The following is a 13,313-nucleotide window of genomic DNA, read 5'->3' as shown; positions in this document are numbered from 1 at the left end:
GTATATTCTCTATTTCCATTCACATACTTGAACATTACCATTTTGAAATCTGCATGGGTACGCGCACTGGCATCAAGTGTGGCTAATCGACTGTGTTGAATCTCCATTATGTTGAATATGATAGGCTTGGTTCAGTGTTATATTTGTTGGTAGTCAGGCTAATTGGCTTCAAGAAAGCACGGATTAAGTCTGGTTCAATTGACAACAATATCACACACAGCCTAGGTCAAAGGTACAAGTTCATGCGTTGCGAAATTCTCTCAATACAATAACACAAGAGAAGTTGTAACAGTGCAGAAAAAAACCCAATGAAAAAAATAAATGCCGACCTATATGGTCTCTTTACCAGATACGCCAAACCCACAAGACGTTCATGTATACCCGAAAGCAGCAAGCCGCTATGACTCTATGCACCCTGTGTTTCGTTCTCCTCGAGTAGGTACTCATCATGGCGGAGGCCTTCCAACGCTTTATACCCTTCTTCGGTCAGCTGGGGTTTCCCCAAGGGCGTAACAGCCTCGGTGAAGAAGCGAGGTTGCCACTTCTCGTTGCGGGCCTGTCGTTCGGCTGCCTTTTGCCGTTGCCGTTCCTCAATATCCTGCTTGAGTTTGGTTGCTTGGCTGTATTTCTTGTTCACGATCGCTGTCGTGACACCCGACCAGAACCGACGGGATTCGTTGGTGAGTTGATTGTCTTCCGGTGGCACATTTTTGGCGACTGGGAAAAGAGGCGCGAGATCAATCAAGACCTGGGGCTCGTTGGTTCCAGCCAAAGTATAGTATACCTTCCCGTGCCATGATCCACTAATCTTGGCGAGAACATCACCATCGGGGACGTCCTTGATTTTCGTGGTGGTATCTTTATCAGGATTATACCGGAAAATGACACCTTCAACCTTGTTCTGGGCTCGGCCAATCCAACCTTCCTCTAGGTACTGCAGGATCACTTTGATACGTGTCCGGGAGCATGTGATGTAGCACGTATCGGACACGGTGATAGCCAGTGCTCCCCTCAGTAGCCCCCCTAGGTGAGCGTCAGGGTGGGTTAGCTGATACTCCTCATTATCTCTCTTTTCGATATTAATGAAGATGCCCAGGTTATGTTGGCCCGGGGCAACGCGAATACTCGTGCCTGTGAACTTCGCACTGATCTGGTCAAAGCCACGAGCTGAAACGCCTTGTTCAGGGCAGTCGATGAAGAATGCAGACACTGGTGGATGATGAGACGTTTGCTCGGTCAAGTAGCATACCTTGACCGGTCCATCGCTGTCCTTCTTGGCGGCAGGCGCCGTGTTGGTTGCACCGCTTGCCTTGGACGGTACTGAAACTTCTGGGAGAGACTGGTTGATCTCCCAGGTACACTAGGACGGGCGTCATGGATTAGAGAGCGGGTAAGACGGGGGGGGGGGGGGGGGGGGGGGGGGGGGGGGGGCGAATATATGCAAATCAACTGGAGTGGAACGGTCAGGGAACGACGCCCAACTTACCCTGAAGAATTCACCGAGTGTGGAGTTATACGGCTTGCATGGTTTGCCCTTGATGTATTTCTGTGACATGTTCAGCAAACGTCCCGAGGAAATATGATCAAGAACGTTTGGGTAGATGTACCAGGTCCTTGGTAAACCAAAACCTCAGAACCTCCAACATACGACCCAGCGGGTCATCTGATTTACCAATGCTGCAACTCTCATGTCAGAAAATGAGGTTCGGTGGCAGTGTAAGCATCCTTGCTGACCTTGCAAAGGTCTCCGGTCTATCCAAGTAGTTCCAGTATTCTGATTGGGATGTCAGTATCCGTCGAGTATAGCGGGTCCTTGTTGGGTCCAGAGGTTAACCTACCCAGATTAGGCGTGGGCTCGAGGAGATGTGCAGGCAATGAGAAGCGAACGGAGGCGATGTCAGCTACCCCGATGAACCTATAAGGGAGTTATCACGGCGTTAGCATCGAGCTACTGGTATAAGAGGGATTGCATGAGGCCAGGGTAACTAGTGCATACTTGCGCAGTATAGACAGAAAGGTCTTGAGCTTCGAGGAATCATCGGGAGCCTTTTCGGGAGCATCGGAAGCCGTAGCGGACGACATGGCGACCCCGATGCCCAGAGACAGAGAGAGAAGCGATGGTACGGCCGACGAAGGCAGGCAATGAAACTATCGCGGACCGAAGGTGGCAAGCCGCAAGTGTAAAGACTGGCTGACAACTTGACCGGCGTCTCGATCCAAGTAGATCACTATGCGCCAGAAAATAGACCAACACCAAATGAGACTGTTAGTCCACACAAAACGCCGAGAGAAAGAGAAAAGAAAAAGGTCTGAAGTGGAAGAAGTTGTGGAGCAAAAGAGGCATGATCCACCAGAGATATACTGAAACAAGGCGGTGCGGATGCGGCCTTTGGACTTTAGGCGGTGACGTTCTTTTCGGTCGTTTAGTCACGCCGCCATCTACTTACTACTGCTCCCCTCGTTTTGGTACATTCGATGCTACAGGTCAAGAACCTGGTCAAATTACTGTAACATCCTTGGCTATGGTTATTCTTCTATAGATACTTCGTTGACAATACTAGGATACCCGCAGGAATCAGCCACAGAACCTCCTCCGAGAAGGGGACTGTATTACCCCGTGGATCCATCCGAGGTCCCTACTTCTCCTCTGCGGGCGGCTTGTCGTCCAATTGGCGCAACACGAGGGCGCCTTTTTCCCTTGCATTAGTGGGTTTGATACTACGGAGTACACGGCCAATACAGATGTAGTCAACCATCTTACAAGTGCGGTTTCGTTCCCTCTATCCGATTGTATGCGGAATTGGCAGGTATATCTATAATGCGGCATGCGACATGCGACATACAACACAGACGACTTCTTCAGTTCCTAGTGGAAGGAGTGGATAAACTGACCAACCCACTGCGTATATGGATTCTGTTGGCGTCGCACCTGTAGGAATTGGCCAAATACACCGAGGAGATCCCCCTTACTTGCTAAATCAAGTCCTCCATCGTGCCCTTCCGGGCCAACAACCGTACCCACGCGCGAATAGCAGGACCATAGTCATACCGCCGCCCCGCTGCGTAATCGTCGTCGGCTTGATTGGATTGCTGCTCATCCCGAATAGCAGCTCGGAGCCCTCTCTGTGCAGTACTCAACTGCTCCCGGTGTTGAAAGAGTTCTTGAGGGCCGCACGATCGGTATTGCTCGAGTCGGGCCTCAGGGATTGTAGCCTCGTCGATCGCCTCTCTAGTCAACGCGTAGGAAGCATCGGGTTCCAGAAGGGTATTCTCAGGGAGAGGATCAGTAAACGCGTGTTCGCCACAGATTCCTGGGTCGTGGTTGACAGACGATAGTCGTTGATTGACCATTACCAAACTGCGCACATTGATTGCCAATTGCTCAATCGAATCGACAAGCGGATCTTTTGAAAGGCTCAGGATGGAAAACTCAATCCGTCCTTCTTCATACTCAGCCATCCGCTTAAGTATATCCGACTTGACCAAATCCAGCCAATCCGTGTCTGGTGTGCATTCCCCTGCATGACTCTTTGTTTAGAAAAATTGCTTCACGAGAAGAGTCATCGGACGTACCAAGCGACTGGGGCTGGCGCTCAAGGCCATCGAACTTCCATACCCTGCCCAGAGCGGGCACGAACGCAACAAAGTGGAACCCAGAATCTGGCTCACCGTCGTCATGCTCGTTCTTTCTGGAATTTGATCGTCTGGTCAATGCCTCGTGCTTAAGCGAAAGGTCGCAGTTGAAAATATCCATCCTTCTGTTTTGGAAATGAGAACGTGTTGCGAATAGGGAAAGCTGGCAATGGTCGACCTACCTTGCAAAGGAATTATGTATCCGTTTGACAAAATCGAAGTTACTGATAGCGTCCCCTCTCAGTGCCGGGGTGAATGGCATAGTAAAGTCCTTGAACTGTTGCAGATGCTCGCCCAGGTCAACTCCTTCGATATTATTGACAATGTTCAGAAGCGCCACACTAGCACAGGAATTGCTAGCCGTCTATTTTGGTAATTAGTGACGGGTGCACGCTTGCAATGCCGATGTAGATATGTAGATACTAACTTGATTTGCAAACCATAACCCATCCGGGCAGCTCGCTTCTTGCTTGTTGGGGTCATCTTCGCGCCACCGAAACAAGAAGATAAGCCCATATATAGGCTTGCTATTCGGACGGAACAGTCAATACGTAAGACGACCGACCTGTCGGAAAATCCCACGCGGCACTCACTTTAGAAATGCCATCATCTCTTCGTCCAAGGAAATCACTTCTTGGACTTTGACCCCCTTCACCCCAAATTCTCGGAGCATTACGTTGAAGAGAGCCTTGCCATAGTTAGCCCAGAGATCACGGCTGACAAGCTGGAAGAGCGAAGAAAATGGTAGATATATCGGGCCGTACCGGTTCTGATTCGATCTCGCAAAACCCGTTCCATTGTTGCTTATCCTGCATCGTTGCCGGTCGAAAAGGATCCGTAGCAGCACAGTCATCCTCTGGTACGTTTGGCTGAGAGTCCAGCCGTCTTCGTTTAGTAGGCTGGGTCATTATCAGAGCCTCGTTGCTGGACGATCAACTGAGTTCTCTATTTGCGACAGCTCAAGTGGGGGATGAAAGAGCTGATCTGAGTCAAGAGCTCGACACCTCCTTCTAGGCAAAAGAATGAGATATGAGGACTGGTGGGATTTGCAACCTCAAGACCGTACGTATAGCTCTGTGCAGTGCAACGTAATAGCTAGGCCTTCGCATCGACAGAACCCTTGAGAGCTATTATACTCGATCATAAGGTCCAAATTGACACTAGGAGGTACCTGAGAACCGGAAATTATTAGATCCAGCAACTTCCCAGCAATCAACACTGAGTGTTCCGTACAAGTCGTAGTTCACAGATGGTCGCCGATCTTGTACTTACATCGCTACCAGTAGATGCAGTGATGGAGTGATATCTACCCGGTAGATCGGATCGGAGAAAGAGTGCTGTATTGTAAAGTCAAAGAAACGCAGGAGCAGCTTCTGCACCTCACCCTCTTCCTACTAGTACAGCACTCCAGACAGTCAGAGGTGGAAGGTGTAGGTTGGGAACTGTCCGATCTGGACTTTTTGTGATTGGATTAAGCTGTCGGACTGACGCGCGACTCCACGCGTTTATCCGCCACTGAGTTCGGAAGCTGCAGCTTTTAAAATGATGATAATAATAATAATATAATATAGATATAATGAAATAAAATAAATTTAATAGACAAAATAACAAAGATACAAAAGAATCATTTTTTTCATATTCACACCGGTAGAAGCAGTCTCTTAGCTCCGGTCATGCCGTCCCAATTCCTACTGATCATCACTTGAAAGTTTGATTCACCGCAGGAGCTCCGACTAAATTCCTCCAGACTCCAACTTCCAACTGCCTTTCATTCCACCCTCAGCGAGCTGTGAACTTCTTGACTTCCCCCCTCACTCCCTCACGTCCCCATTACCCTCTTGCAATTTTCAGTAGGTCTGTTGCGACCTAGAACATTGGGACATTCGCTGTCTGCGTTTTAGGTGCGTTTGGGGAGATCAATACGATCCTGCATATTGTTCCTTCACGTCACCTTCATATTCCTTTCTCTTTTCTAACCCAATCTCCTAGGTAGGATTTTCCCGCGAATCCTGCGCGACCACAGCATGCCATGAACGGTACTCCCCGACTTCGTTCTGCCTTTCCCCAGACGCCACAAACGGTCCGGAGGTCAAGGGACCATAACATTACCCGAAACCCAAAGTTCGCGACGGGTCGCTGCCGACATCTCCGTCGAGACCAGCCCAGGGCCAACATGGGCCCGTGCCGTTGGTTCCTGTGGAAATAATCGACCCGCCCTCACAACGATTGTACGTGGTGGCATTTTACTTGGCCCTCAATGCTTGGAGGATATATGAATCTTGGACGGCTTCCGACGACCTCGACTCGACCTGGCTGTTTTTGAAATGGGCCTCCATCGATGGCATTTTCCTCTTCGGGCTCCAGGCGCTGCGGATTCCCTGGATGGAATGGGCCTTTCCGACTACTCTTGCGATCTTCCTTCTCCATGTCGCTGGAAATATATTCTTAATGTTTCGGATCCCGGTGAGTGCCCCATGCGCGGAACGCCATGCGACGTCTCTTGCTGACAATGCGACCAGGTTCCGTTGGGCGCATGGCTGTCGGGTATGATCAAAGTGGCCTACGACCGGGAATTGTCGATATCCGAGCGCAGTGTGAAGCCGGGGGACATCATCCACAATAGCTCGCTTATCTTGGGAAAGCAAATCGTCCACATCCTGCCAGAGGGGTGAGTTTATCTTTGACTGTCTCAAAAGTCGTCCTGCTGGCACATGTGGCTAACTGTTACAGGTTCGCCGTTCTCAATCCGGACCAAGCACCGTTTTGCTTAGATTCACATAAGAGCACCGTGAATCTGCCCATTCGAATCAACCAAACGAACCCCATCTCGATTGAGATTTTCCGCCTGGATTTCAACTCTGGCGGCAACGAAACTATCACGTTCTCTCAAAAGCAGCTGAAACCGCTGAAACGCCAAGCGAGTCAGAAAAAGAAATCGGGATCTAGTCGCGACCAGTCCCTAGATATTCTCCTCCCCATCAAGCGTCAAGGCATTTACCGCCTCAAGAGGGTCGTGGATGAATCCAACCTTGACGTTCACACGCGCGCATCAGATGCGCTTGTTGTTTCTTGTCCCAAAGCAGTGGCCCAGGTGTCGCATGCACATAAATGCCGGGGTGAGCTCTCCAACCTGGTATTGACAGTCGAAGGCACGCCACCGTTGCAAATCAAGTATAGCAGGCAAATCAACGGCCTTGACCGCGGTTTCTCCTTTCAGAAGATCCAACCGGATCATTTGCGGTCCCCATTGTTGGGCCAGAGGAATTCCGGTATCTTTTTCAGTTCACGAGAGCTGGACGTCTCCTGGGCCCAAAGCCAATCGATTCAAGTTCCCTTAAATGAGTCCTTGAACGTCGGGGGTGAATGGCTGTATACCATCGAAGAAGTTCATGATGGCTCTGGGAACGTCGCAAACTACTCGATGAATGCTGATGAATCAGATAATTCCGCGGCGAAGTCCTTACCTCCATCTCACCAGATAGCTGTCCACGAAAGGCCTAGGGTGTCCTTGTCAGGATGTAACGATCAGAACTTCATTGAGGCTCCACGGGGTGAAACAGTCAATCTACCATTGAAGTTTCAGCATTCAGGACGGGACTACGAGAACGACGGTCCCTTCACCCTCACGTATGCCTTCAATGGGAACGAAGATGCATCCACTAGCGATATTCCCGGGAAAGTTCGTCAGTTGTCTCTAGGGACTCTGGATCAGAAAACTTATATCAAGGATCCCGGATGGTACAGCCTAAACCATGTTGCCAGCCAGTTTTGTGCAGGAGAAGTGCTGGAGCCGTCGTCTTGTTACCTTCACAATCCCCCTGAACCGGAGTTGGCTGTCAAGTATGAAAAGATCTATGACAAATGTGCCAATAACCCGGTCGGATTGCTTGTCGACCTGGACCTCACCGGCTCTCCGCCGTTCAGGCTTCGATATGTTGTGGAGCGACCGAAAGGTGTCGAGACTAAGACCATGACGATTGACGGCTTACGAACCCAGATTGACCTAACTCCGTCGGAGGCGGGATCTTATCGCTATCGCTTCCTGGACATTGCCGATGCCGTCTACGCGCCCAGGTCGCTCAAGGATAAAACTCCTGTCCTGGAACAAGACGTGAAGCCTCCCGCCTCAGCGCAGTTCCTTGGGTCGAGAGAGCGGCGCAGGGCATGCTTTGGAGAGCCCGTGGCGGTTGATGTGGCTCTATTCGGTGAAGCGCCGTGGACTTTGCAATATGAGCTGGTCCATAATGGAAAGAAGAGCAAACATACTCTGAAATCCGAGGGTGATATTGCCACGATCATGACGGAAAAGCTCATCAGTGGTGGTGAATACAACCTCGTACTAACAAGTATCAAGGACCGCTCAAATTGCAAACGAACTCTCAAGGACAGTGTCACGATCGATGCTCGATCAAAACCACCGCAGGTAGCGTTCGGCCAGATTGAAAAGAGTAGGGAATATTCAGCATTGCAGGGCACCCCGGTCGATATTCCCCTCAGACTGAATGGGGAACGACCATGGCTAGTGATGTACAAAAATTTGGATGCAGGCGCTTCTGTAACCGAACAGACCTTTTGGCAGGAAAATAGTGTCTTGACTGTGAGCCAGGAAGGTCGTTATGAGCTCGTTGGGATAACCGATAGCTCGTGTCCTGGCCATGTTGATCAGACAGCCAACATCTTTCAGGTATCCTGGATACCGCGGCCTCATATCACTGCAGTGGATGGTTCGCCTATTGGGAAGGCCGAACGTGTGGCGAAGCGCGATGTTTGTCAAGGCGATGACGACAGTGTTGAGCTTCGCTTCTCGGGGAGTCCGCCGTACAGCATCCAGTATGAACAACAGCGAAAAACAAGCCGTGGCTCGTCCTCCGTCCGATTGCAAAGTTTGAAAACAGCACTTCAGACAGCATCCCTGGAAATGGATACCTCTGAGGCTGGAACCTACACGTACAAGTTCACGGAAGTCGGAGACAACCTTTATGACCATGACCCGGGACGCACCCCCGTGGTTTTGACTCAAACTGTTAACCCGCTCCCATCGGCCAAATTCGATGCTCCTGGCCGTATCTACGGATTCTGCAAAGAAGATGTCAGCGGCGAAGAGCTTATCCCGATCACCTTGGAGGGAGTCCCCCCATTTTCGCTCGAAATCTCCATCAAACACCACTCGAAGGCCAAGCCAGAAGTTGTGACCATTCCGAACATCAAATCCAACAGGCACAACCTTCCTATTCCTCGGCGTCACTTGGATTTGGGTCAGCATGTCGTCAGCATTAACAAGGTCCGAGACTCACGTGGATGTCAAACGACGACCGAATATGACGCCGCCTCTGTGAGAGTGGCCGTTTCCGATGTGCCGACTATCATCCCCTTGGAATCCAAGACCGACTATTGTGTTGGCGAACGGCTTTCGTTCTCGCTGTCTGGACATGCTCCGTTTGATGTATTCTATACATTCGATGGCGCTTCCAGAAAAGCTTCCTCCAAGACCACTAATTTCCGCCGTATCGCCGAGCGACCTGGTGTATTCACCATCACTGGGGTCAGCGACGGGGCGAGTGGTAATTGCAAAGCACACAAGAACATCGTCAAGACTATCCATGAGATGCCTAGCGTCAGGATCAGCAAGGGCCAAACCTCGATAGTTGATATCCACGAAGGTGGAGAGGCTGAACTCCATTTTGAATTCTGGGGAACTCCTCCTTTCGAATTTACGTATGTTGACCAGCTCTACAAATGACCCACAATCACAACCGAAGACAGGCTAACCATTCTTTAGGTACATTCGGAGCTCAAACGTGCGGAAAGGAAAGAAGCCGGACATCCTTGACATCAAGCATGACGTCTCGAACGAGTACAAAAAGACCATCAAAACATCCGACGAAGGAACTTACGAAGTCGTCGCGATCAAGGATAAGTTCTGCTCATTCTCCTCGCAGGAACCGGTAGAAAGGGCCGGCAAGTCAAAGACGAGCTCTTAATAGACTAGGGATGATTGAAGTTGGTGTCTTGATAGTTATCTGGTGTGCGTTTCATGTCTTCATTTAGGGTACAATGACTGCATTAACGGCGCTGTTTATTTTTATATTTTTCCGTCACAAGCAATCTACAAATTATCCACCTAACTACCCCTTGACCGTAATCCTGCTGACCATGTCAGCCCCTACCCGTGAGATTTCATTCAAGATAGCTTCACGGTTGATGGCAACACGGCCATCTTCTTCGTCGGCCTTCGGGACCGTCGAATACGCCATTTTCAAGTTCCACGCTTTGGGCACCATGGTGGTCGGATTCCAGATTCCAGCGATCACATCGCAGTTTTCATCTCCGTGGAAGAAAAGGATGTTCGAACCAAATGAGGACTGCAGGTCACGGACGAAGGATTTGACGGCGTTGTGTTTGGCAGTTAGGTCCCGAGAGTTCTGCTCATCGATATTCTTGTATTTCCCAGACAACTTCAAACTATCGCCGGATTTGATCGGGCGTAGGTCGATGGTGAAGTCGTAAGGCGCAAGGGACGTGCTGAAAAGCTTCGATACGTCGAGTGCACCACCTTCCTCGCGGAGGAGTTTGATGGCCGCCTTGGCTAGCGTAGACATCCGGGCTGCAACCACCTTTGAGGGCGTTTCGTACTGGGTCCACGTAATGCCGTCAACATCAACGTCAGATGCTGCAAATAGGACCACCGAGTTCATCCCTGGGTCGACACTCCGCCACGCGGAAAATCGAGTGCGGATTTTTCCAATAGTGTCCCGGTCTAGTTCCCCACCCAGGTCGACCATCAAGGGATCTTCTCGCCAGTCCCATCGCGAGAGAAAGTGGAGCGTTCTTAGGAACCCCAGCATTATGGTGGAAGGGGACTCCCACGGGTATGGCTGGGTGAAAGACCGGACAACCAGTAGCTCAATTAGTTCCTCCGAGACGTGGCCGGTGAAAAGGTGGCTAGCAAACCAATGTTTGACCAGGCGAATTGTTGGAGACAAGCACGGGAAGCGGGTGCATAGCGTGCGAATGGCGAGTGTCAAGCGGGGCAACTGGATGAAGGTCCGCTTGTACATAGACAGAGCGTATGTGATCTCTTGTTTTCCTTGTACGGTTTCTGACTTCTCCTTGAGCTGACGTTCTAACAAGACCTGTTCCCGCTCATGGTAGATCCGGAGGCGGAAAGTGACGCCGGATACATCAACGTCCAGGAAGCCAGTGTTCAGGTATCTGCTTGACTCATTCTCTATTCCGACATTGCAGGATGCAATCCCGGCTTGTTTCAGAGAATCCCCGATCTTGATAAGGAACGCCAGTTTTGTCATTTGGATGGCCACCAGATCATCGGGCCATCGGCCGGAGCTTTCAAATTGAAGTACAATATCAACTGGTTGACGGGTTTTTCGGACATGCAGCGCAGTGTATCGCAGATGTGAGCTCGCCGGGGCCACATGTCTGATAGTCAACGGAACTTCGTCCATGGTCTGTAATTTTTTCTCCAAGGATTGGAAAGCATCATTGATGAGCTGGAACGAGGGGTTAGAATACGACAATATGCCGTCACCATTCTTGTAGAGTTCGTCGTCATATTCATCGCCGATGTAATGAATATCATGCTCAACATAATCAAAATGCTGCGGCAGGATATACAACAAAATCTGGTGCACAATAGACGGTGCGGTTTGGTCTTCAGACCACACCAAACTCTCTCGAATGCTCCCATCTTTGAAACGTCTGAGCTCGGCCTTTTGTCCCCAGAAAGACTGGAACGCTTCGGCCTCTGCCTTCTGTTCCGCTGCTGGACCATGGTCCACAGCGCGTGTGGCATTTTCGGGGTTCAAGAGTAGTGCGACGGAAAAAGCCTTGTCCATGTCTTTGCGAGATGGTTTTGCGTTCACACGCCAAGAACTAGTGCAGCGACCATGAAGGTATATTTGCTCCACCCTATCGCCTAATGCTCTTGAAAGTACTTGGTAAATTGCGTTCCAATTGCGGACAGTTCGAAGAATGTTGAACTGATCCGAAGTCGGCAGCACCATGAGACGGTCAAATCTGAGCATGGGCTCGTTAACTTTCAGAATGAATACGCTCTCAAAGTTATCATCACGAGACTCATTCAACATCTGAACCGTAATTTTTGCTTCATGACGGAGGAATCCATAAGACCAGGATGTCATTTTGTAAAGGATATTCTGTCCTCTTTTGCCATCGTATAGCACGGGCGTGTCACTGGGGAATTGGATGTCCGAAGAATGCAATAACAACGGTTTCATCAAATCCATTCCTGCAAGAAATTGTACAGTAGCTTTGAAGAGTTGGTAGCTACTGTAGGATTTCAGGAGAACAGGCTTCCCATTTGGCCCCCCACCTTCGAGTAAAAGTGCCATCAGTGTAGTCCACTCAAATCCTCCGAATCCTCCGGTTTGGAATGAGGAGGCAAAGCCCCGTTGTTGAAGCCAGATTCGACCAAGAGCACATGCATCTTTGAAGGACTCGCAGTTTCGGATAGCTGCGTAATGAGTCTTGTGATAAGACGCCACGGTAGATTCTGCCCGGAGGGCCCCATTGTAAAATGGAGTTGATTGTTCACGATCCCCATCCTCAGTGGAGTTCTGGCGTATGTTATTTTTTGAGGGTAAAGTCCGTGTGACGGGAAATAGGCCGTCTTCGGTCGCAGTAATTACACGAATTTGGGTTTTCATGTGTCCCTTTTCCATGGCGTCGGCCGGCTGCAAAACGAGAATCGGACGAAGACTATCGCCATCCTGCAATTCAAACCTGACATCGATGTCGGCGTCTTGAGTCTCTCTAATCCCTGCCGCTAGGCATGAGATATAATAGGCTCTTTTGTGAAAGAATCGATGATTGACATAATCCTTTTCCTGAAAGAGTGAGCTCGGCATCGTCACTGCCAAGTCAACAGTGTAGATAGCATCAGGCTTGACCCCTGTTCTGAGCGCAAAGCTGCCTACAACATTCACATTCGACGGTCGGGCATATGCCACGGTATATTTCGTGTCCTTTCCTGGACGCGGTTCAGGATACGGAACAACTATGTCGTGTACGCGCCGTAAGTCCTTTTCGGCGTCAGAAGCTGGTTTGGGCGATATCTCGGGAAGCCGTTCAAAAATGTCTTTCACTTTGCGAAGAGTTTCCTGAATTCTTGAGACTTGTTTATCGTAATTAGGTCGCGATTCGGTCAGCAGCTCATCCAGCTGTAGTTTGAAAAGACTAGACTTGTAGAAGCCGCTGGCAGAGGCGAGCTCCGCGGAATGATCGTTCTTGTCGCCATGGCGTTTGTTCACACCGGGTCCTTGATTTTTGAAATTATCATGGCTGTTCATAGATTTGCCGGCATTTTCAGAGGAAAAATTGGTCTTTCTTCGCTTCGCTGCGTGATCTGACATGGTTGAATAGTTTGTTTATGTATGAGGGAAGCGAATGTGCTCAGGCAAAGAACTGCGCAACCATTAACCCCATAAGGATTTCTTGCCTTTTTTTTTTTTTTCCTGCCATATTGTCTCGGCGCGGTAATCTAATCCCCGATCTTCCGCAAAACACGTGATGATAGCTACACCGCCCGCTAGATAATGAACAATTATACATATATTAGTAATCACATAGGAGTGCAGATCAAAGTTTCTTGACGGCCTAAGGCATCGCCGAAGTCGCTCTTGCGAATAGCGCAATCACTCGAT

At 49.9% G+C, this 13,313-nt stretch overlaps 4 protein-coding genes across 4 annotated transcripts; 1 reads left to right on the top strand and 3 right to left on the bottom strand.

Moving 5' to 3' along the window:
• Positions 1–129: 129 nt before the first annotated feature.
• Positions 130–2,342, bottom strand: P168DRAFT_285901 (putative oxysterol binding protein (Orp8)). Its single transcript, XM_024836241.1, has 6 exons — positions 1,997–2,342; positions 1,839–1,915; positions 1,735–1,774; positions 1,608–1,677; positions 1,487–1,546; positions 130–1,360 (listed from the first exon to the last, which is right to left on the bottom strand). The coding sequence occupies exons 1-6, from the start codon at positions 2,080–2,082 to the stop codon at positions 407–409; spliced, it is 1,287 nt and encodes a 428-aa protein (XP_024696291.1). The 5' UTR covers positions 2,083–2,342; the 3' UTR covers positions 130–406.
• Positions 2,343–2,852: 510 nt separating this feature from the next.
• Positions 2,853–4,690, bottom strand: P168DRAFT_322932 (ubiquitin C-terminal hydrolase 37). The gene is made up of 6 exons (XM_024840619.1): positions 4,398–4,690; positions 4,227–4,321; positions 4,061–4,160; positions 3,816–3,997; positions 3,574–3,758; positions 2,853–3,518 (listed from the first exon to the last, which is right to left on the bottom strand). Exons 1-6 carry the CDS (start codon positions 4,539–4,541, stop codon positions 2,974–2,976), a joined length of 1,251 nt encoding a protein of 416 aa, XP_024696290.1. The 5' UTR covers positions 4,542–4,690; the 3' UTR covers positions 2,853–2,973.
• Positions 4,691–5,662: 972 nt separating this feature from the next.
• On the top strand, positions 5,663–9,709 carry P168DRAFT_330945 (putative nuclear envelope pore membrane protein; the record flags this gene model as incomplete). The annotated part of the gene is made up of 5 exons (XM_024841638.1): positions 5,663–5,721; positions 5,790–6,096; positions 6,153–6,301; positions 6,364–9,348; positions 9,413–9,709. 5 exons carry the CDS (start codon positions 5,663–5,665, stop codon positions 9,612–9,614), a joined length of 3,702 nt encoding a protein of 1,233 aa, XP_024696289.1. The 3' UTR covers positions 9,615–9,709.
• A 16-nt stretch (positions 9,710–9,725) lies between these two features.
• Positions 9,726–13,022, bottom strand: P168DRAFT_245716 (rRNA-processing protein UTP22; the record flags this gene model as incomplete). The annotated part of the gene is made up of 1 exon (XM_024834016.1): positions 9,726–13,022. One exon carries the CDS (start codon positions 13,020–13,022, stop codon positions 9,759–9,761), a length of 3,264 nt encoding a protein of 1,087 aa, XP_024696288.1. The 3' UTR covers positions 9,726–9,758.
• Positions 13,023–13,313: the final 291 nt, after the last annotated feature.

Source organism: Aspergillus campestris, assembly GCF_002847485.1.
Source record: "Aspergillus campestris IBT 28561 chromosome Unknown P168scaffold_1, whole genome shotgun sequence".
Classification (NCBI taxonomy): Eukaryota; Fungi; Ascomycota; class Eurotiomycetes; order Eurotiales; family Aspergillaceae; genus Aspergillus; species Aspergillus campestris.
Note: the sequence above shows the minus strand (reverse complement) of the source record. Positions and strands in the feature narration are given on the sequence as shown.